At 39.8% G+C, this 25,118-nt stretch overlaps 1 protein-coding gene across 1 annotated transcript in view; it reads right to left on the reverse strand.

The window, feature by feature from the left end:
- Positions 1 to 8,870: 8,870 nt before the first annotated feature.
- Positions 8,871 to 25,118, reverse strand: part of poc1bl (POC1 centriolar protein homolog B (Chlamydomonas), like) — a 30,145-nt gene continuing 13,897 nt past the window's right edge. The window contains exons 5-11 of the mRNA XM_072575499.1: positions 24,875 to 25,060; positions 23,522 to 23,639; positions 19,122 to 19,298; positions 17,754 to 17,885; positions 16,902 to 17,012; positions 15,202 to 15,354; positions 8,871 to 9,681 (exon numbers count right to left, since the gene is read on the reverse strand). Of these exons, the coding sequence (XP_072431600.1) occupies positions 9,553 to 9,681; positions 15,202 to 15,354; positions 16,902 to 17,012; positions 17,754 to 17,885; positions 19,122 to 19,298; positions 23,522 to 23,639; positions 24,875 to 25,060 (1,006 nt within the window). The 3' untranslated portion in view covers positions 8,871 to 9,552. The remainder of the gene's footprint in view (positions 9,682 to 15,201; positions 15,355 to 16,901; positions 17,013 to 17,753; positions 17,886 to 19,121; positions 19,299 to 23,521; positions 23,640 to 24,874; positions 25,061 to 25,118) is intronic.

Raw genomic sequence — 25,118 nt, forward strand, 5'->3', positions numbered from 1 at the left:
ACTACCACAGTGGGATTTGAACTCTGATCTCCAGATTATTTAGGTCTCTGGTTTACTAGTTTGTGGATATATCCATGACATTACTGCCATTACTGTCTTCAAAATGCCAAGGTCAATCCTGTCCACTCCCGACATCCACCTGCCTTCCATGAATGAATGACTGAACAGAAACAAAGTAACAATTTGTCCCTTTTGTTTTCTTCTAGTCAACCTGTTCAGAGATGTTATTACACACCTCTGGAGCAGGTGAGACTCAGAAGAAAAGGAATGCCATACGTTGGCAAGGAATCGAACCCAGCACCCCCCACCTGACAGGCAAGAATTCTACCACTGAACCACCAATGCAACCACTGCAAAAAAAATCCCTTTACCATGTCAGAGATCTTGAAGGTCAGCTGTTTCAGTCCTGCAACCAATTAAAGTATCCGCACAAAACATATCAGAATTGACACAATCCTGCTGAAGGCAGTAAGTCATTGCAGACAAGACTAAAGGGGCGGGATCCTTACTGTCTAGTTGAGGTGATTGCATGAAAGGATCATTTTAACACATTGATGCCAAATTATTCATTTTCTGTTTTTCATAGAGTCATAGAGATGTACAGCACGGAAACAGACCCTTCGGTCCAACCCGTCCATGCTGACCAGATATCTCAACCCAATCTAGTCCCACCTGCCAGCACCTGGCCCATATCTCTCCAAACCCTTCCTATTCATATGCCCATCCAAACGCCTCTTAAATGTTGCAATTGTACCAGCCTCCACCACATCCTCTGGCTGCTCATTCCACACACGTACCACCCTCTGCGTGAAATAGTTGCCCCTTAGGTCTCTTTTCTATCTTTCCCCTCTCATCCTAAACCTATGCCCTGTAGTTCTGGACTCCCCCACCCCAGGGAAAAGACTTTGTCTACTTATCCTATCCATGCCCCTCATAATTTTGTAAACCTCTATAAGGTCACCTCTCAGCCTCCGACACTCCAGGGAAAACAGCCCCAGCCTGCTCAGCCTCTCCCTATAGCTCAAATCCTCTAACCCTGGCAACATCTTTGTAAATCTTTTCTGAACCCTTTCGAATTTCACAACATCTTTCTGATAGGAAGGAGACCAGAATTGCACGCAATATTCCAACAGAGGCCTAACCAATGTCCTGTACAGCCGCAACATGACCTCCCAACTCCTGTACTCAATACTCTGACCAATAAAGGAAAGCATACCAAAGCCTTCTTCACTATCCTATCAACCTGCAACTCCACTTTCAAGGAGCTATGAACCTGCACTCCAAGGTCTCTTTGTTCAGCAGCACTCCCCAGGACCTTACCATTAAGTGTATAAGTCCTGCTAATATCTGCTCTCCCAAAATGCAGCACTTCGCATTAATCTGAATTAAACTCCATCTGCCACTCCTCAGCTCATTGGCCCATCTGATCAAGATCCTGTTGTAATCTGAGGTAACCCTCTTTGCTGTCCACAACATCTCCAAGTTTGGTGTCATATGCAAATTTACTAACTGTAGCTCTTATGCTCGCATCCAAATCATTTATGTAAATGACAAAAAGTAGAGGACCCAGCACCGATCCTTGTGGCACTCCACTGGTCACAGGCCTCCAGTCTGAAAAACAACCCTCCACCACCACCCTTTGAGCCAGTTCTGTATCCAAATGACTAGTTCTCCCTGTATTACATGAGATTTAACCTTGCTAAACAGTCTCCCATGGGGAACCTTGTCAAACGCCTTACCTAAGTCCATATAGATCACATCTACTGCTCTGCCCTCATCCATCTTCTTTGTTACTTCTTCAAAAAACTCAATCAAGTTTGTGAGACATGATTTCCCACGCACAAAGCCATGCTGACTATCTCTAATCAGTCCTTGCCTTTCCAAATATAAGTAAATCCTGTCCCTCAGGATTCCCTCCAACAACTTGCCCACACCAAGGTCAAGCTCACCAGTCTATAGTTCCCTGGCTTGTCTTTACCGTCCTTCTTAAACAGTGGCACCACATTAGCCAACCTCCAGTCTTCCGGCACCTCACCTGTGACTATCGATGATACAAATATCTCAGCAAGAGGCCCAGCAATCACTTCTCTAGCTTCCCACAGAGTTCTCGGATACACCTGATCAGGTCCTTTATCATTAAATATCATCTTTTCAGTTAATCGGCAGATAAGAATGAGCGATCAAATATTTTCTAGCTTCTCACCTGAATCATGGAGTGTTATAATCCAAAAATATCACAGTTCTCAACAATATTAAAAATGTGAAAATAGAACATGACCACATTAGCAAAATTGGATAATGACATAGGAACTGGAGTAGGCCATTCAGCCCCTCAAGCCTATTCCACCATTCAATGTGTTTATGGCCGATTTGTGTCCTAATTCCATATAACCTACCTTTTGGCCCATAGATGTGTAAAAGAAGTGCTTTGTCCGGAATTGAAAGGTACTTTCTTTTTAGAATCATATGGTACAGAAGAGGCCTTCGACCTATTAAGTCTGCACTGACAAGACCTACTCTAAATCTACACTAGTCCCACTTTCCAGCACAAGGCAAAGCCTTGAATTTTTTAAATTTCAAGTATTCATCCAAATATTCTTCGAAGTTATTGAGTTTTCCTGCCTTTGCTACCCTCAGTTCATTCCACATTCACAACACCCTCTGGGTGAAAATGTTTTTCCTCAAATCTCCGCTAAATTTCTTGCCTCTTGTTTTAAAATTATGTCCCCTGTTATTAACCTTGCAGTTAAAGAGTTGTTTTCTATGTGTCCATGTCCCTAAAGATCTTACACTTCAATGAGATCCTGCCTCAGCCTTCTCTGCTCTAAAGAAATCAACTTGGGCCTATCCTGTTTCTCTCCATAGCTAAACTGCTCCATCTCGGGCAACATCCTGATGAATCTCCTCTGCTTTCTCTTCAGTACAATCATTTGCTTCCTGTAGTGCGGTGACCAGAACTTCACACAATACTCCAGCTGTGGCCTAACCAAAGTCCTGTACATGTCTAACCTCCTGCTGTTATAATCTATGCCACAGTGGTAACAGATTTGCCTTCTTAGTCACCCTATTAACCTGTCCCGTCACCTTCATGGATCTGTGGAAATGCACCAAAAGGTCCCTCTGAGCTTCCTAGTGTTCTGCCATAGAATTCCTTCGTTACTTAGTCTAAAGTGCATCACCCCACACTTATCAGGGTTAAATTCCATTTTAAAAATAAATTTTCACTCTCTCTGTGGAGAATCCACCTTGGCTCACTTTTGCACTTGCTCCAGCCGTCATTCTGAAGTTGTGTAACTACCCAGCAGGGAATTCTTCAAAGAACCATTGTTGCATTATCGGAGATGTTTGCTAACACTCCTGTAAAGTGATTTGGGGCATGCTACTATGTCTAAAGACATGACGTACATGCAATTACAACATTCAAAAGGCATCTGGATGGGTACTTGGGTACATAGGAAAGGTTTAAAGGGATATGGACCAAGTGCTGGGATATCTGGTCAGCATGGATGAATTGGACCAAAGAAGCTGTTTCCATGCCTACTTATCTATGACTCTATCCCTTAATATGTTTGCTGAACAAAAATATATTTCAGATTTAAAATTAACATCTGTTTGAGCATTCACTGCCATTAATGGAAGAGAGTTCCAAACATCTACCAGCTTTATGTGTAGACATACTTCCTAACATCTCTGGTAAATGGTCTTGCCCTAATTCTCAACCAGTGGAAATAGTGTAGATAAAGATAAACTCCTTTTCCTGTTAATATCTTGAAGATGTTGATCAGATTGGCCCTTAACTTTCTGAACTCTAGAAAAAAAAAGGCCAAATTTATATAATCTCTCATCATAAATTAACTAGGACTAGGTATCATTCTTGTAAATGTGTGTTCAATTATCCCATTTTTGATTATAGACTCCGACAATTTCCCACAGATGTTAGGCTAACTACTCCCTCCAAAGCCAGTACATCCTTCCTAAGGTGAAGTGTCCAGATCTGCTCACAGTACTCCAAGTAGGGTCTAACCAGGGTTTTGTATAACTGCAGCATAACTTCTGTATCCTTGTACTCCAGTCCTCTAGATATAAAGGCCAGCATCCCATGAGCTTTCTTGATTATTTTCTGCACCTGTTTGTGATATTTTAAAGATCTAGTCACCTGGACCGACAATTCTCTTTGGACATCCACTGTATTTAACTACATATCATTTAGAAAGTACTCCAATCTATCCTTTCTTGGTCCAAAATTAATAACTTCACTTGCTTACATTAAACTCCACCTGCCACAGTTTTTCAGCATTCACTTAGCATAAAATTATAAAGGGATATTGATGGACTATCTCCACTGTCTATTGTGTACCTAGCTTTGTGTTATCAACAACTTAGTACTTTCTATGCCATTCTCCAATTCATTAATAACGAGTGTGAATAATTGAGGCAGAACACAGATCCTTTTGGGACATTATGATCACACCCTGCCAATTTGAGTACCTATCCATTATCTGTATGTTCTGGCACCTGCCATTCAACCAATTTCCCAGCCCATGTCAGCAATTTGCCCTCATTTGCATGGACTTCTAGCTTAGTTAACAGTCTTTGATGTGAGACTTTCTCATTTGGAAGCCCATGTAAACATTCATAAGACACTCCCCTGTCCGCTTACTTAGTCACTTCCTCAAAGAATTTTAGGCATGACCTACCCGACATGCTGGTTCTCCCTGATTAACTGAAAATTTTCAAGGTGTTCAATTATCCCATTTTTGATTATAGACTCCGACAATTTCCCACAGATGTTAGGCTAACTGGTCTGTAAATGCCTGGTTTTCCCCTTTCACCCTTTTAAAAAAAAAACTAAGTGACATGTACAATTTTACAATCAAGAGGGACGATTCCTGTACCTGAGGAATTTTGAAAGATTATAGTTAAGAAGTCTACAAATGTGCTCCCTTACATCATTTAACACACTCTATTGTGAACTGTCAAGTTCTGGAAATTTGCCACTTTTTATTTCGATTAATTTTCACATCACTAGTGTTTTACTTATGTTAATTTTATTCAATCCCTGTTCCACTGTTAATATCCTTAGAACTTCTGGCAAGCTATTCTGCTTTTCTACTGTAAATACTGAAGCAAAGTAATTATTCAACATATCTATTGACAATATCCCCACTTTCGATCTCTAGTAGGTCAATATTGCTCCTGAACATCTGCTTTCTCTTTATGCAACTATAAAAAGTTTCTTCTTATTGATTTTGATGTCTCCAGCAAGTTTCCTTTCATAATCTCTTATAAGCTGCTTTGTGCCCATTTGCTGGTCCTGGTCTCCTTTCCATTCAGCAGGATCTTTTTTTTGCAAGCCTTTTCATTTGGTTTTATGCTATCACCTCTCTCACTTTGTTTTTTTTTCTGTAAGGTGGTGCCTTTTTCTCTCAGTGGTGTAAATTGGTCTTGTGTTGTGACAAATGTTTCTTGAAACATCCTCCACTGCTCTTCAGTTGATTTGTCCATAAGCAAATTTGCCCAATTTATTGTGAACAGTCATCTCATTAAAGTTGACCTTACGCAAATCTAAATCTCTAATAACTGATCCATACTTTTCACTTTCAAACGAGACATTGAACTCTACCATGTTATGATCACTATTTCATAAATGTTCATCCACAATTAGGTGACTAATTGAATCTGGCTCATTTCAAAATCCAATATTGCTTGTTCCTTGTTATATCCAGGATTTACTGCTGCAGGAAATGATCCCAGACACACTCCAGAAATTTACTAACTTTCAGAAAGGTGCTTTTCTGCATCTCCCAATCATTTAAAGTTAAAATCCCTCATTAATACCCTTTTGGCTTTGCTACACACTTGTTTAATTGCTGTATTTATACAATTTAGCATTTCAGAGCTGCTATCGGGGGTTCTGTATACAACACTGATTACGGGTTTAGATCTTTAATGTTCCTCAGTTCCACCCATACAGTCTTCACTGAATGTTTTGCCCTCATTATGTCCTTCCTCACCATTGAAGTAATTTTGTTTCTAATCAGTAAGGCTAGTCAAACCACTTTGCCAATTTCCTGGTTCATCCTGTAAAATCTATGAACTGACTTATTTAGTTCCCAATCCCAAGCGTTTTGCAGCTGTGTCTCAGTTATGGTTATTATATCATAGCCTCCGATTTGAATTTATGCCTGCACCTTACTCAATTTACTCCTTACATTCCACGCATTCATACATTCAGGCCAAACTCTGTAACCCGGCCCTCAGCACTGATGCTTTATTCATACATTTACTATTTCTCCCTTTCAGTTGAATCAATACACTTTTTATTATTTTATCATTCCCTGCTGTGCTTGAAGTAGGATTCCTGACTGCTTTACCCTGTCATGTTACTTAAATTTGAAACTACACCGACTCCACCCAAGCCCTCCTCACCATTTACTAATTTAAAGTCCCTGTGACCACCCAATTTAGCTTTTCCACTTGGACATTGGTCCCAGATGGGTTCAGGTAGAGCCCATCCCAATGGTACAGTTTCTTCCTGTCCTAATACCGACGCCACAGCCCCACGAGTTGGAACCCTTCTTTTAGCCATGCAGTCACTTACCTAATTTTCTTACCTCTATGCCTATTTGCACATGGTTCAGGTAATATTCCAGAGATTACAACCTTTGAAGTCCTATTTCTTAATTTTGTTCTTAATTTTTGATATTCCTAAAACAGGACCTCTTTCCTAGATTTGTGGGTCCAATATTGTTGATCCTCCCCTCAACAATATCCTTTCATGCCAGTTAGAGATGTCCCTTACCTTGACACCACTCAGACAACAGATCATTCTGGACTCTCTAATCATGCTTACAAAAGGATGCTTTCTGTATCCATCATCATGGAATCTTCTACCACAGTCAGTTTTCCTCCTTCTTTCCCCACAAGAATGGCCTCCTTTATCACAATGTGATGGTCAGTTTGCCAATCCTCCCTCACATCCTTTTCCTCAATCACACAGGTAGCAAATTTGACTGCTGGTGAGGGGCAAGAGACTGTGACAAGTGAGGCAGGTAGCCGGATGCTGAATTTAGCATTGCAGGAACCTCAGCTCTTGAACATGTCCACCAGATATGAGGTACTTTCTATTATTCCTTCATAGGATTAGATTACTTACAGCGTGGAAACAGGCCCTTCGGCCCAACAAGTCCACACCGTCCCGCCGAAGCGCACCCACCCACACCCATTCCCCTACATATACCCTGCACCTAACACTACGGGCAGTTTAGCATGGCCAATTCACCTAACCTGCACATTTTTGGACTGTGGGAGGAAACCGGAGCAAACCCACGCAGACACGGGGAGAATGTGCAAACTCCACACAGTCAGTCGCCTGAGGTGGGAATTGAACCCAGGTCTCTGATGCTGTGAGGCAGCAGTGCTAACCACTGTGCCGCCCTCTCTGATTGGCCAGTATTTATTGCCCTTTCCAGATGGTATTGAGATGGTGGTGATGAACTGCCTCTTGAATTGCAGCAGTCCAATATACTTTAGGTAAACCCACAATGGCCTTCAGTTCACCACCACCTTCTCTAGGGCAATTAGGGACAGGAAATAAATGCTAGCTGTTCTAGCAACACCAACATCCCATGAGTGAATTTTAAAAAAGTACTCATATCTGTTGCTAAAGGTCAAGATCTGAGGCTCCTCCAATGCTAAATTCAGAATCTCTCGATCTGCCTCACTTACAGTCACATCCTCCTGTCCCTGATCTTCGGCCAAATTTGAAGTACTTACTACAGGGTATGGGTGCTCCTGAAATACAGCATCCAGGTAATTATCCCCCTCCCTGAAGTGCTACAGACTTCCAGCTTATCACTTCTGATCTCATATCCTTAAGCAAACACTTGTTACAGATATGGTCACTATGAACCACAATGAGGTCCACCAGCTCACACATCATGCAGGTACAACACATCACCTGGTCCTGCATATCTTAAGTTAATTATTAGTTTTTATTGTATATTTACATTTCCTACCAGTCTTTAATTTTTTTAATCTAAAATATTTCTCAAACTTATTTTAAATTCCTTTCGGATTAAAGGTAGTATTGAAATTTGCAGCTCCAGTGGCTTACAGCTTTTCCTGTAATGTCACTTTTTCTCCCTCCACTGTTTCTGATCCCTAAGTGTCCTCCCTCATTGGTTCCACTCTCTCTCTCTTTCCGGGCTTGCACAGGTAAGTGAATAGGCCTGGAGCCTCAACCTCGATTTTTTACTACCTGCTCAGTCCCTGTGTCCGCCCCAGCTGGCTCCTCTTTCCTCTGATGTCCCAAATTCACTAAAGACCCGATTTGGATATTAAAAAGAAAAAGTACTCAGCAATGATTAAAAAAGATGGACTGACCAACACTGCCCCGCTCCCCCTCCCCCACCCCCACCCCCTTTTACCCAACTCCATGTTTCATCAAACTCCAGTTACACTCTGCTGCAATAAAGCAGCATTCCAGTACAGGCAAGGCAGCCCTGAAGGAACCCTCTTTTCATAGCCCCTAACTTTGAAACTTCTGGAACTGGATAAAACCAGTTGTCTAATTAACTAGCTTCAGTGCTGTACAGTACCTGTAAAGTCTTGTTTTAAAGCTGCACCCAATCAATAGAACAATCTTTAGTTAATTGCTAAATTGAAGGACAGAGTAGACTTTAGATTGATATTAGCCCTTAAATTAAATAATTCAACATGATATAAATGTATCAATAAAAACCTATTTCATTCTTTAAAACAGGAAGAGAAAATGCTCAAAATACTCAGCAGGTATGGCAACATCTGTGCAAGAAAACAGATTTGCAGCTTCCATGGCATTTTGCTTTGGTATTCAGCACAAAAACAAATTTTAAAAAAAAATAATTTATTTATATATAATTCTAAAAAGACAGTAGTTTATTTCATGCATTTCTTATATCCACACAAGTTTTCCATCCCTTTGTTCCTGCATTGTAAGCGCTTTAACAATCATTTATCCCTTATACAGTTTCTATTTTAATATTGCATTTGTTTTAAACTGCATTTCACAAGTAAAAATTTTACATCTAAAATTTCTCCTCACATTCTGAAACCATGAATTGTTTCATTTTGTCTCGATTGAAGCCTGCAATCTTTTTTCCCTTTTAAAAATAACAGAAAAGTAAACTATGCAAGATTGTACAAATCACAAAGCAACAGGGACCCATTCAAGTCCAAAAAGCAGTTTGATTAGTTTTAGTTATCTGATACAGTGAGCAAGGAAGGGCAAAGAAACCAAATATCCAGACAGACAGCCATGAATAAATCATCATGAACAAAGACCTCATAATGTCTGGCATTCAAAAATGGACAAAAATCTACATTCACTCAAGCTATCCCCTCCACCTCACCCACCCCTTGATGTTTTCCATCAATGTTTTAGGCACCATGGTGATACAAATTGCACTTTGCTTCAATGCATTAAATTTTAACTTCACTTAGCATTGATTTCTCTTTGACAATTACTTAAGTCAAAGCATTACTGTTTACTCTGGAAAATCGTGAATAGCCCTATTCAAAATGCCAGATTTGATTATTGTCCTGTGAATTGCAAATTCTCATTTCAACATCCATCCGTCCTTCAGCTGTATAATAGGAAGTAATGCACTTGTTCGATTTTGGATGGAAAATCATTCCGTTCTGTAAATAAACAATGCAGTTATTACACATAATATACATACAAGTTTCACCATACCAACATTGTTCAGCTTTACCATGGGACAATAAGGCTGGAACTAAACACTTTTCCAGTTCTACCAACATCAATATGAAATTCTGCCTGTTAAGGAGAAGCACAAAGTAAAACTCCATTAGTGTACGTCAAAAATCTGAAGATAAGTAAGGTGTTAATATGTGATATGTATTAATATATCACGAAACAGTGTCATTTTCTATGCAGGCCAGGCCACAGGTAGAATATGGATCTTAGAATAAATTCAGAAGAAAATGATGAGTTTAAATGATGGAGAGGTGTCCTAATGGAGTTATTGAAAGTGATGCAAGTATTTAATAGGAGGAGAAACCTGTTCCTCTGGTGGGCGATCCAAAGCAGAAGGATTCAATCTTAAAATGAGAGCAACGGTATTCAGAAGGGAAATCAGAAAAACACTTTTTCCCCCACACAAGGTAGTTAAATTAAGACTCCTTACGTAAGGAGTCGTTGTTTGATCAACTGAAATTTTCAAAACTACATTTGGGTAATTGAAGCCCCACTTTATAACTACTCTATGATGCTGATATTTTTCTGTAATTTCCCTACAGGCTTGTTCCTCTACAGCTTTTCCACTAGTTGTTGTTCTATAGACTAAACTGAACAAAGTGTTCAGTGAGAAAGGGTGAACCATCTTCCCTCTTTTCAACCTCTTCAGTTGGTATAACAAAGTTTTTTGATATTTAAAGAAAGAGCAAATTTATTACCGCCAAACCCCAAGAAAAATAAAAAGAAGAACAAGCATACAACCTGCATGCAGTCACTCAGGCACGTACACACTCAAGTACAAATTTGAAAAGGAATAGGGATGAATATAAATGAATGTATAAAGAATATGTTTAGTTCAGAATCCTTTGAATGTCCTCAAGAATCAAGATTTCAATCTGAGACTTAAGGTTGGTTAGTTCGTTTTTTTAGATGCAGTCAGTATTAGTGAATTTTACATTTTTTTTAAGAGGTCTTAGTTTTCTGATCTTCCTTTCAGTCAGTGCTGTCAAACAGGCACTTTTCTTATTGGAGGAAGAGAGATCAACTGTTCATTCCGAATCCCATTTCTCTTGATCTGTCAAAAAAGCTTGTCAAAATATTAGCTGTTTGTATATTCCATGCCTATAGAGGTAGGTTATTACAGATGTTTCAGCTCCAATATGCAAACATTCCCATATAGTGCAAATCAAATAGGAGATGTTGACCTTCTCATGCTCCCCATGGAGGGTGACTGACCAATTTAATTGTCCTTAGAGAAAATGTTAATTTCAGTTTAGCCTATATTTGGTCTAATCTGTGTGAGTTTCATGAAACTCGGCCAACATTTATGGGTCAGGCAATCGATGAAACTTCATCTTTCAGTTTTTTTTGTAAAAACTGTTTCCATCCATGCAAGTCCTGGTATTAAATGAGGAGACAGAATTCCGAAACCAATATTCTGTAATTTCTATCATCATAAATAATTCAACAGCCTTGTGGAGTTGAATGCCGTACTCAGGTTCTTATATATGTAGCTTAACTGCACTAAGGTTCTTGCTGGAGCTTAGGAAGCTGAAATAGCAACGGCTTGAGAAGATATGATTAATGTATTCAAAATAGTAGAGGGATTAGACTCTGATTATAATGGATAAGCGATTCAAACTAAGTAGAACAGGAAGGTAAGTCAAAACAATGAAAAACAGCAAGCAATTCTTCTGATGACCTGACCAATACTCCTTTCTCAACCAATAATAAAAAGCCATTGTTTCCAATACTATTTAAATATCTGCATACATAAGTCATTGCACTTCCACCAAGGTGAGGAGAGATATGTGGATAATGTCCAAATAAATGCAAGTTTGTCCTTCCCGTTTCACCTCTACAGCCCCATATTTTTGCACAAGAATTTTGAAAGCTTACATTATGTTTGAATGCCATCCAAAAGTAGGACAAAAGATTTTTTCAAAACATAGCAAAACATTCTTGGCCAACTTTCACAAGTAGCCTTTCAGATTTGGTGGAATGGCTTAACAGAGAGATGCAGTTCTTCATTCAGCTTCATCTTCATCTTGAAGCAAAGCATCTCAAATTTTAGGGAAAATGAAGGAAACACAGACACAAAATTTTCATTGATCAAATAATCTTGCATTAGTTAAGTTATTTGTTCTGACTCACAAAGCACAATAAACTGATTCACTGAATCGCTTTGCAAGACAAACTAATTTGTGCCATATCTGTATTGTATTTTGAAGTGTGTTCATGTACGAAGTTGCCTTGCAACTCAGCTTCCAGGAATATTACATTATTCAAAGACCTCCTGGATGGAACTATATCTTGAAATTCATAAACTGACTGAAAGAAAAATACTTCATCCCATGATTTGTCTGTTTGTCTGGTGATTCCATCTGCAGTCAGCCTCCTCTTCAGATTCCCAAGATTCATGGATGCCAGTTTTAAGTCATATGAATCCATTTCACATGATATCATAAAATGGCTGAAGGTACTGGATCAACCAAAGCTCTGCACCCTGCCAACATCCTGACTGGTATATTGAAAACAATTTTTTCTTCACAGCTAACCATGCACATTGCCAAAGTGTTCCCGCACAGTTACAACACCAGTAGCTATATGATATTATGAGAAATAGCCCAAATAGGTCCTGTCCGCAAAAAAAGCAGGATAAACCAATTATAGCAATTACCATTCCATGACTCTACTCTCAATCAACAGCAAGGTGAGGAAGATATCATTACCAGTGTTACCATGTGGCACTTCCAACTGTGACCATGTGGAAAATTACACAGGTACTTCCCGTACTCAAAATGCAGGACAAGTCAAACCCGGTCAATTACTACCCATCAGAAGTGATGGAAAGTGTCCTAAACAGTGCGATCAAGCAGGATATTCCGAGCAATAATTTTCTAACTGACACTCAGTTTGGGTACCGCCAGGACCACTCAGCTCCTGACCTCATTACAACCTTGGTTCAATTCCAGAGATCATAGAATCATAGAATCCCTACTGTGTAGAAACAAGCCATTCGGCCCAACACGTCCACATCAACCTTGTGTTGAGAGTCATTGCCTTTGATATCAAGGCTACGTTTAACCAAGTATAGTACCAAGGATTTCTAGCAAAGCTAGAATCAATGCATATCAGCGTGCAAACTCTCACTGGTTGGAGCCATTACTGGCTCAAAGGAAGGTGGGGTTGTGGTTGTTGGAGGTCAGTCATTTCAGCTACAGGACATCTCTGCAGAAGCACCTCAGGGTAGTGTCCTAGGCCAAACCATCTTCAGCTGCTTCATCAATGACCGTCCCTCCGTCGTAAGATCAGAAGTGGGGATGTTAGGTGATGACTACACAACGTTCAGCACATTCATGACTCCTCATATACTGAAACAGTCAATGTCCAAATGCAAGTGCTGGATAATAACCAGTGAGAGTAACAAGTGAGAGTAACACTTGTGCTACACAAGTGACAGATAATGACTGACTATCTCCAACAACAGAAAATTTAACCATTGCCCCTTTGCAATCAATAGTATTACCAATCACTCAATCCCCATAATTAACATCAAGCATACTACCATTGAGCAGAAACTCATTGGGACTAGCCAAATAAGTACTGGCTACAAAAGCATATCAGAGGCTAGGAATACTGCAGCAAGTAACTCATCTCCTCACTCCCGAAAGCCTGTATACAATCTATAAGGCACAAGTCAGGAGTGTGATGGAATACTTCCCATTTTCCTGGATAACTGCATCTCCAATAATACATAAGCCTGACACCATCAGGGGAAAGCAGTTTTCTTGAGTGACACCACATCCACAAACATTCAGGCCCTCCAACATTGACACTCAATAGCATCAGAGTGGACTATCTACAAGAGGCACTGCAGAATTTCACCAACAGTCCTCGGAAAGCACCTTCCAAACCCAGAGCCACTACCACATGGAAAGCCAAGGCTAACAGATACATGGGATCATCACCAGGTAGAAGATTCCATTTTCAGCCAGTCAACATTCACATGTGAAAATATATCACCATTTTTTCAGTATCACTGGGTTAAAACCCTGCAACCCCCTCCCTCATGGCTTTGTGGGTGTAACTACACCAAATGGACTCCAGAAATTAAAGAAAGCAGTTTATCACAACTCCAGAACAGCATGTCAATGCCACAATTGGTGAGCAGACATCGATCACCACGCATGGAACCTCACTTAGCTGCACATGTGCACAGCTTAGAGGGAATGTTGATCACCACCTTTCAAAGGCAACTAGGAATGAGCTGTAAATGCTGGCCCAACATCCTGTGGCTGAACATAGCCGCAGAAGCATCTCAGAGCAGTATGTGGGGTCTAACCATCTTCATCAGTGACTTGTCTTCCATTGTAAGGTTCGAAGCTGAAGTGTCTTTCAATAATTGCAGAGTATTCAGTACTGTTTGCAATTTTTTCTATAATAAAGCAGTCTGCCAATTAGGAGCAAGAACTAAGAAACATCCCAGGCTTGTGAGATGTCACCAACCAGCCCAAGTGGCAAGCAATAACTATCTTTAAGAACAGAAGAGAGCTTAACCAGTACCATTAACACTTAATAGCTTTACTATCGTTAGATTCACCAACATCTGAGGAATTCCCATTGACCAGAACTTTAACTGGATCAGCCATGGTAAACAAGCAGGTTAGAGGCTGAGAAATCTGGGATGAGTAATTCCTTTTTAACTTTCCACAACCTATCAACCATATTCAAGTTGCAAGTCAGGAGTGTATTAGAATACTCACCACTTGCCTGAACGAGGGCAGCTTCAACAACACTACAGAAGCTGAATACCATCAAGGACAAAGCAACCCATTTAACTGGCATCCATCGACTACCTTAAATATTCATTCACCCCACTTGCGCACAGTGGCAGAAATATGTACCAACTAGAAGATCCACAACAGCAATAGCAAAATAGTTAAGCCTCCTCTGGAGTACCTTCCAAACCTGCGACCATCAACATCTAGAAGAACAAGGACTACAACTGTAGAGGAACACCACTGACCCAAAGCACCCAAGTCCCATCGGATCTTAAGTTGGAACAATATCACCATATCAAACTTCTGGACCTTTCTCCATAACAGCACTGTAAATACACCTAGACCTGGACTGCAGGAGTTCACAAAATTGCTTTACCACATGCTACTCAGAAGCAAATAGGGATGGGGCAATAAACGCTGGCCTTGTCAGCAAATCTCACAATCCATGAACAAATAAATAAAAAATTAGAAAATAATTGTGCTGTCTCCTACATATGTGCACATGTGCAGAAATTTGCTCTCTTTCAATCAAACTGGCTGCGGGGACCATAAAGAACAAAAAATACAACCAATAAGAGTGACATATAGAGATACATAGATTAGGGAAATATTACAGAAATGGGCACATGATTTTCCTCTCGACTTGTTTTGTTTTATAGTCATGTTTCAGTTACGTACCTGCTTAAATTCCCATGTAATAGACTCTGGTACAGGGGAGCCATCTAATGGGCAGTATTTCATTCCAATGGAATTCTGTCCATCATTCACTTCTGCACACAGTTCAGTCACAGAATTAAATCGAATTTCCCCTTTAGATGTATATTCAAAATACTGTTTTTAAATAAGAAAATGTTATGTATCATAGGTGTTCTGAAAGTAATAAAATCAATTGCTTTAGTAAAATAACACTCACCAGAAATCCTTTATATAAATCAGTAGAATTATTAAAAATGTAATACTGAAATTGCAGTATCTGACCAAGGCTCTTAACATTTAGACTTAACTTTGGTTTACGGTGGTTAATGATATCTATCATTCTGCAGTGAATAGTATCACCATGTAAAACATACATGACTATTTCACAACACTCAGTTAATCTCCATGAACTTTGTTGGAACATGGCACATTTGAAGATCGCAGTCAAATTTCCAATGTGCACGTTCAAAAGGGAGCTTGACAAGATTCTGTCTTAAAGCAGCCAACTTCACACTTGAAAGATAGCTACTAAAGGATACTTTCCTGTCACATCAACCTAAAAATTAGTTTGAAGTTCTCCCTCTTTCATACTTGTCATACTTGACAGATAGGATTAATTAATGATCTGAGGGAAGGTGCTCATAACTAACAGCAACCACAATATGACTAAATTTTACATACATCATGGGGGGCCATTATGGAGGCCATGAAAGCAGAGTAAATGGCAAATTAGGTTAAAAGGAAGATCCAGTAATTTTAAGATATATATCAGAACACATCGTATTCCAGCAAATAAGAAATTCCAGCAGTGATTAGGCAGGTTAATGTATAGTAATACTTCGATTCCAGCGGTTATTAATTTCATCGGTGGGTCTTTGGGAAGCCGTCAACTAGCTGACATTGCAAGAGCTAATCTCACCAATAGAAATCTTACCCACTCAAACTTTAGTTGTTGTCAAACTAAAAAGAGTGATTTTCAGGTAATATTTTAGCTCAACATGATGGTAAAACACACCATGTAAATAGCATTGTACAATTATTCAAGGTTATCAAAGAAAATGCTGCATTTTGTCTTTAGGATCAGTTGAAGAATTAATCCAGCTTAATCAATTTGAAACTCCAGTTTAACCCATGAATTGAGTCCCAAATATTGTCTTTGATCTCACTGCCCCAAAATTGTAGAAAAGTATATACTGTACTGAGTGCTTTCATGATTGAACATTGCTACTCTTTCAAAACTCTACACAGTAACAGTTAAATTCAATCAATATGCTCAATGGAATGCCTTCCCTGTAGGCAATCTAGCCAACCATAGCTGCAAAGGACATCTCAGCAAAAGTAATTGATATTGGTTCATGGTGCAAAATAGCAAAGTACTTTTATTGATCATGCCTCTTAAAAACATATAATTACAGCTCATCAATTTATCAATACTCCTTCATTTCTCCCAAAGTGCTATCAAATCGCATTTTTACTGAAGTTGCATCACGTCCCCTATTACTGCCAGTATATCTCAAATTAAAGCTGCAACATTTACTTTTATTTTACATCCTGTGTTTGCCTGTACTGTGGATCACCGTTATTTTAAAAGGCCACAAAACTAAACAATTTAAAATGTACGTGACATAGTTTGTTCTACCAAATGAAACTGAAAAAAAGTCCCAAAAAACTAGAGCACTCACCTGATTACCTCCCTGACCGTGGCAACCAAACAAAGATAACTGTGCTCCAACAGGACTATGTTCTGGTGCATTGTAATCCAGACATTCAGAAGGAATTCCAACACTGCGAATCTGGAAAAAATAGTATTAAAAACAATCCAGTAAAAGAAATGTTAGATCCATTCACAGATTTGATTGTAAGTGGATGGTAGCAATCCAGTGATACAGCACAGTAAATATTAAAAGGTTTAGATCAGAAGTCCTTTCAACAATCTAAAACGAAAGCTGGTGCAGCATTGACATTCTACAATGATGCAATGCTTTGTAACAGAGGTGAAAGTTGGAGAACTTTGGGATGGTGAGGATATAGGTTGAAAGTTCAGTGTAGGAACCAAACAGGACACCATGTTGTAAACAGTTTGGTTCAGACTGAGAAGTTAAGGAATTGGTCGAAATAAAGAATACTGAAGAGTGCAGGGAAAGAACAAGTAAGTAAGTCTGTCAGTGAAGTATGCGAGTGAGTGAGGTACGCGAGTGAGTATATGCATCACTCAAATTGTTTCCAAATTACAGGCAATTTTAAGTTTTATGCTCTTTGCCAAGTTCCTGATATTTTTAAAACTAAAACTCCTCCTTTTACAGCAAGGCAGGTGAGTCAGCTCATCATGCTTGCATTAGATTGGTGAGTGAGCTGTACTCAGTCCCATTCCCAGCCTTTTTATGGATCACTTAAAACTTTTGTTCCCAAGAAGTAGAAACTGCCCTTCAGCTGAGAAAGTTAATTTTCTCTTCAAATAATGCAGTAACTGTGTTTTTTGGAGTGGGGTAGGGGGATTGTGAGGGGACAGAGAGAGAATTGACACATCTGCTTACTGCTCCATGCCAATTAGGACGATCCTCAGGTACATGCAATTCGGGGTATACGTTCTTCAAATACCAGCTGAAATTGTTGCACTGTAAACGATCTCGGAGTAGCTTTCTTTCAGAAATATCTCCATACTTTTCCTGGAATAAAGGAAACCCTTTATAGTGAGCCATTCATAATCTCAGCCTGATTGTCTACTTCTGCTTCACTCAGCATTCAAACACTCAGAGGTTACACCCAAGGATAAATGAAGAAGTCTGGAATGTTGGGTGATAAAGTTGTACTTAGTGGTATGTCTGCCAGATTAGAAAGCATTTTTAAATTTTGGTGGAGCAAAGAGAACTTTACAAGGTTGACTGGTCTGAAATAACCTCACAGTTTTCGAACCTGATCCAAATCATTCCCTCGTTACTGCCACTGTGATTGTGACTATGTATGATTCTTTAATTTATTCAACCAGTTCAAAGTATTAAGGGTGCAACACTGTGACTAGATGCAGATATTGTCCAAATTTGTCCTGTAAGCATGAGGCTCCTCAGCCATCCTGCTGTACAACCCCACAATAAATCAAGAACTAATTCAGTGTCACATTCCTGGTTGCATAGCACATAGATTAGACAAATGTATAATTGCCATAGTCTTACCAGACCATAGGGCTGTTCTCTCATTCAGACACAGCTGGTCATGGCTTACCCTGGAGGGTCACAACACCTCAGACAAAGTGAGAGGTTGAGAAGTATAGTCCTTTATGGTAACCTTATCTGATGCAGGAATTGAACCCACACTATTGGCACCACCCTGCACAGCAAACCTGATGTCAACTGAGCTAAATGGACGAGTTATCAATTCAACAGTAGTTCAGTTGAATGGTGCCAATTTTAGAACAAAATTACTGAACATGGAAATATTACCAATCAGCAAAAAAACACAAGTAATTCTAATCTGCCTTCAGCATCCTGTTCTTTACAGCGGCCATGAAGGATTGAACTGGAAAGAACGCCTTCCTTCCATTAGTCTGTCAATCATGATTGTAATTTTCAAAGTCATGATTTCTGTAACTTAAGAAAACTTCCTAAATACATCCTCATAACACTATGTAAGATCTGACATTCAACTTTACTGTTTTAAAGCAAGGATAATTATATCTGCTTAAACATAATGGAACCTTCATTATTCACCTACGATTAACAGGTATAATGTATTGGAACAAAATTTCAACCTTAATTGCTAATTTGATTTGTTTTTCTTGGTGAATGAACAGACATTGTTTTTGTTATCTATATTCCACTTGCTTCTGTTCCTATGTCTGTGAAGGCAGATAAAGCAGATTCTATTGTAAGTTAAAGATGCAAAACACAAACCTCATCACCCAGTACCTTTTTAGCTGGAGGATTCCGGTAATAAAAGTGTACTTTGTATTCATCCATCCACACCTCAGCTGCTCGCACAGTGTTCTGGAGGAAATTTGGCCGTGCATAAGGAGCACGCTTTGGAAAAACGTGGCCTACATGTGAACAGGGATCAATTTCCAACGTGCCTCTACATTGCCATATCTTTTGAAGTAATTTCAAAACAAATTAACACAAGAGAGTCCACCACAAAATACAACTACAACAGCTTTGAATACAGTCATACAGTTATATACCATAAAAGGAGACATTATCAGCACATCAAATCTCTTTATTAATAAACAATTATACATCAACTTTAACATACAAAAGCATCCCAAGGCTAGCCACAGAGATCTAATCAGAGAAAAGAAAACAATCAATGGGTGGTGGGGAAGAAGAAAAATATTGCAGGGTTAGGGAAGAAGGGTTCAGGAAGACCTGGTTAAAAGAAGGCACAGCTACCAACTGAAATGTAATGCAGAGGCTGCAAACAAGACTGGGTCAAAAAAGAGAAAGTTTGATAAGGTGTGGGTTCTGTAGGTTTGCCAACTCTGTGTGGACTTCAAATCACTCAACATCCTCATAAATATGTCCCAAGACATAAATAAGAGCGACACCAGTAAATCAGTGATATTTTGATATCTAAAATATGTTTTCATGTATCGCTGAACAACATCAGAAGGAAGGGCCCAAAGATAGATATTTGGCAAACTCCAAAGGTAAAAGAGCCACCTTCCCTTTCCGGTACTGGGAGGGGTGCAGTGACAGTGCCACTGGACTGGTAATGCAGAACCCCAAGTCAATGTTCTACTGACATGGGTTTGAATCCTACCATGCCAGCTGATGAGGTACGTATTCAATAAAAAGGGAAAATAAAACGCTGGCCAAAGGGTGAGAAGGAAACCTGCCATCCTTACAGGTCTGGCCTACACGTAACTCCAAACTCCATAACAATGTGTTTGATTCTTAACTGCCTTCTGGGCAATTAGGGATGAGTGATAAATGCTGGCCTAGCCAGCGACACACTTATTCCAGAAGGAATAATTTTTTAAAAAAGACAATTCATTCCAGGTGATTGTCTGCCTATGGTAAGACAGGTAAGAATAGAGCCATATCAAGGCAGTTCCACAACTTTGAAGATGAAGGAGAGGCTTTGGAGAAGGACAGTGCAGCCAATTATAATGCAAATTGCAGACAGATGCAGATGGGTGAGGTAGTTATCACAAATCACAGTCTTCAGGGAGGATTGTTTCTGTAATGTGGATAGCTGGAGACCTGATTGGAGTTGTGGAAAGTACATGCACAGATTTGGCATGTAACAACACGTTCAAGGAGAGGGAAGAGAGCTTGGAAATAAGTACTGGATTAGTGGTGCTGGAAGAGCACAGCAGTTCAGGCAGCATCCAACGAGCAGCAAAATCGACATTTCGGGTAAAAGCCCTTTTGCCCGAAACGTCGATTTCGCTGCTCGTTGGATGCTGCCTGAACTGCTGTACTCTTCCAGCACCACTAATCCAGTATTTGGTTTTCAGCATCTGCAGTCATTGTTTTTACCTTGGAAATAAGTGTCAATTTGCAGGTACAGTACAGGGAAGAGTAGGTTTACTTTCAGCAGGATGGGAATAGAAGATTTGAGGGAGATGTGTCAGTCCCAGAGGAAGGGGAACCATAAAATAAAATGAACTAACCTGAGACAACGTAAGGGAAACTGAGTAGTTAAGAGATTTGGTTGTTATTTGAACAGAACAGGAATTGGGTCTGATGGAAAGTTGAAAAGGGTCTTGCAGAAAATGGAATGGAATCGAAAGAAAACGAAGTTCAGGGCCAGGGCAGCTAAGAATATTTGGGCAAGTTTGTCCTTAACGGTAAGTGGAAGGCATTGAAGCAGCGGGAGAAGCTAACTGGATTATTTTCAGCTTTCTAATGAAAAAAGCCATAAGCTCCTCACACTCACTGCCAGTGGTGAGATGGAAGAGGTTAAGTTGGACTGTAAATGCAAAGTTGAATTGTAGGAAAAACAGAAATTGACAGAGTTCTGCAAGCAAATTTAATAACAACATTCCAAAGGAATTGTGTACGTACTTTGATTAGATCCTCTACAGTATGGAAACAGGCCCTTCGGCCCAACAAGTCCACACTGACCCTCCGAAGTGCAACCCACCCAGACCCATTCCCCTACATTTACCCCTGAGTAATGCACCTAACACTATGGGCAATTTAGCATGGCCAATTCATCTAACTTGTACATCTTTGAACTATGGAAGGAAGCCAGAGCACCCGGAGGAAACCCACACAGACACAGGGAGAACGTGCAAACTCCACACAGACAGTCGCCCAAAGCAGGATTCAAACCTGAGTCCCTGGCACTGTGAGGCAGCAGTGATAACCACTGAGCCACCGTGCCACAAAGACCTGAAAATTTTGGTCGTTGTCGCATTGGTACACATTGGTAATATACACATTGGTACCATGGTATTGATGAAGATATGGCAGACTTGGAAAATGAAAAAAATCGCAAGGGTATAGGGACCAAATGGATAGCCATTACAAAAGAACCACCACAAGCCTGATGCTTGCAATCTGTGATAACACCAGTAAAAGTTATGATTTTATTCCTGGGTGAAGTTTGAACAGTATGTTTGGGAGACAGAAGGTGAATACAAAAGAAGTTACCATAGCCAGAGGGGTAACAAGGTCACATGAGATGACAATCTTCAGGGGATGTTGACATATACATACATGGAAACTTTTACCCAGAAGGACAGAGTTAGGACGACTGAGGGCAGTTAAATACAGCAGAAAGAAAACAAGAATGGAGGAGTGAGTCAAAATCAGCCAGGAGGGAAGTTGTTCAGTGCACAGGATGAGAAAGTGTTCCAGAAATAACAGTCAGCGTGACAGTTTGAGTGTTAATACCCTTCTGCCACGTCTTCATCGATACCATAATACCAATGTGTATATAATGTGACAATGACCAAAATGTTTAGGTCTTCGCGCCATTAGAGATTGAATATACTATGGGAGATGAACAGCGGTATCCTGCAGAAGTACAAAAGTTAAAAAAAATCACACAACACCAGGTTATAACGATTTTTAACATAGTGATTTTTAACTTTGTACATCCCAGCCCAACACCAGCATCTCCAGATTATGACTGTAGAAGTCCAGATGTGTGGACCAGTGAGAATTGCTTGTGAAACTGTGAAGCACCCAGGACCATCTGACTGGAGTGCCATCTGGCAACTTGGGAGAGAGATCAGTGGTACTCATGTGGATAATTACCCAGGCAATGTTTGACAGATGAAAACCTGATTGGAAACCTGGATAACTCCATATTACCCCAATCAACACCACCCACACCCCACTACAAATCAGCCATACCCTCCCCCAACTCAATAATCCTGCCCAGCCTAGCTGAGCCCAATCATCAAACCCCCACAATCCAATCTCTCTGACAACCCAACTACCAAATTCACCCAACTGCTGACATGCATCAAAAGGCTGGCCCTTCCAATTCACCAGGTAGACTGCAACAGCTGGTGTCATAAAAGGCTGGTGTCTCTTGCACCCCCTATCACCCCACTCCAATCTTGGCAGATACTGCACTATGCATTTCTTTGATATCCAGGATCAGACAATCCCAAAATAAAATGCACAGTGGCAACAGGTTGGAAGAATCATCATTTGCTGTGGCAACATTGTGCATACCCAGAATAAGCTCATGGATGGGAAATGTTTTATTTGCAAGCCAATGTACTTTTAAAGGGAGATGTGGAGGGCAGTACCGGATAAAGGAGAGGGCTGGAAAGCAGGATTGGCAAGGTTATCCTCCAGCAGGATCATAGGTCAGGAAAAGCAAGGATGAGACAATTAAGGTTACAGCTCTCCAGGAGGCAGTGAAAAATGGGTAAGCAGGCTTTCTAACATGACAAAATAGAGGTTAGTGGATTATTAAAAAAGGAAATTATGCCAGAGGTAGCAGCTTTACAATTAAAAAGACATTGAGTAGTGAAGAATGAGGAGGTTAGACTACTAGAGTGGGGAGAAAGGGAAGGAGACAGTTGTCGAAAGCAGTAAAGGGACAAAAAGGAGAGGAAAGGAAAAGGGGTTCAGGTCCAAAATGGCAACCAAAAGATTCATAAATAGACTGACGGAAAGCAAGTTACATTGGCATCAAGGTTACTCATTAATTTGAGATAGTAGCCATGGTGAATGGAGTGATCCAGATAGATAGAAAATTGCTGAGACTAGTCCCAGCAAACAAATAGATTGCTTCTCATAATGAGGCAGCAATAGTCATGTCAATTCATCTGACAGGAAATGCTGAGAAAAGCAACTGTGGAGCTGTGTTCTCAAATAAATACAATGGCACACACAACACTTACCCTGAAGGATAGCTCTAGATTCTCTCCTCCCCATACTTCCATCCCTGTGTCATAGGTGCCCAGGTATTCAAAATACTTCTTACTGACAGCAAACAGCCCCCCTGCCATTGTAGGTGATCTGATGAGAGATGCATTTTTTTCAATTGTGCATATTTAGCTTTGTTTAAAAAAAGTCAAGAAGAATACAGCAATTGAATTGATTATATTGGTTTTAATAGGATACAGAACTCAGGACCTACGTATAATTCAGCAAATAACTTTACTGTTTAGTTGTGAGAGGAGACCAAGAATCTTTGCTCCTGTGTGGAACTACTTATTATTAACTAATTCAGAAACTGGGCCATCAAAATTTGTTTCTGTTACATTGGACTGGGGAGAAGAGAATGAACAACTCAGCTAGCAGTCCTGTTCCCACACTTTGTCATCATAGTGGGAAGAACAAAACTCAAGCACAAATGTAATGAAAACAGAAAATGCTGGAAATATTCAGTATGTCAATCAATATTATCAGGGAAAGAAAGGGTTAACTGGTCATTGAACCAAAAAGGAGACAGTGAGGACTGCAGCTGCTGGAAATCCTAATGAAGGGTTTATGCTAGAAACGTATACTCTTCCGCTCCCTGGATGCTGCTTGACCTGCTGTGCTTTTCCAGTGCCACACGTTTTGACATTGAACCAAAAAGGTTAGTTTTATTTCTCTCTACACAGATGTCATCAAATCTGTGAGTACTTTGGTATTTTCTGTTTTTGTTTCAGCTTATAATATTTTGTTTTCCTCAGACTCAGCTGTGATGCCATGGCTAATTAAGCCTGGTAATATTCCCATTCTCATCTCACCAAATAGTAGCAGGTTGAATAATGCCCAAATATCCAGAAAAAAAAAAGGGACGATAAAAAGTAACAGTACAGCAATAGGATACATACAGTTATTCTAAAACAATTTACAGCATAGATCTTGTCCCCAAAAACAATTTAAAAAGGGATGCTTATTTCTTGCTAATGTTCACACAATGGTTTTCAATTATTAATTGCCACTAACATACTTCACAAAATGTGTTACAGCTTCTGCACACTCTGTTCTTGCAGGAGTCTGATCACAAAAACATTTCATTTATGACCCAGTCCACATGTAATATATCATACCTGTTATTTATTATCTTCAATTTAAACTAATTTTAATTATAGATCAACATGTGCTAAATAAAAGTACCAAACGCGTGACATTCTGTTGCATTTTTAAGCAATTAGATTATTATATTTCAAGTGTTTCAACCTCCTTTCTAAATGATTTTTGTTTAAGAGTAGCTCTGCACTGAATATATTCTATTTCGATTGTGAGCAAAATATACTTACCTAATTGGGTCTACTCTTGATTTCCTTCGTTTTCTTTCACCATCGGGGACAACATGCCACTGAAATGTAAGACGCCAGTCAAATCCACCAATCATCGGCTCCCCTGTCTGCATGTAGAATGCAAAAGTGTTCCAATCGATAGTGTCAATAACTGGGCATACAACAGCAGTCTCATTCTCACTAATCCTAAAAATAAAAAGATTTCCATGAACAATACATAAGGGAAAGTATAAATATCCTTGGG

This window comes from Chiloscyllium punctatum, chromosome 8 (genome assembly GCF_047496795.1).
Source record: "Chiloscyllium punctatum isolate Juve2018m chromosome 8, sChiPun1.3, whole genome shotgun sequence".
Taxonomy (NCBI): Eukaryota; Metazoa; Chordata; class Chondrichthyes; order Orectolobiformes; family Hemiscylliidae; genus Chiloscyllium; species Chiloscyllium punctatum.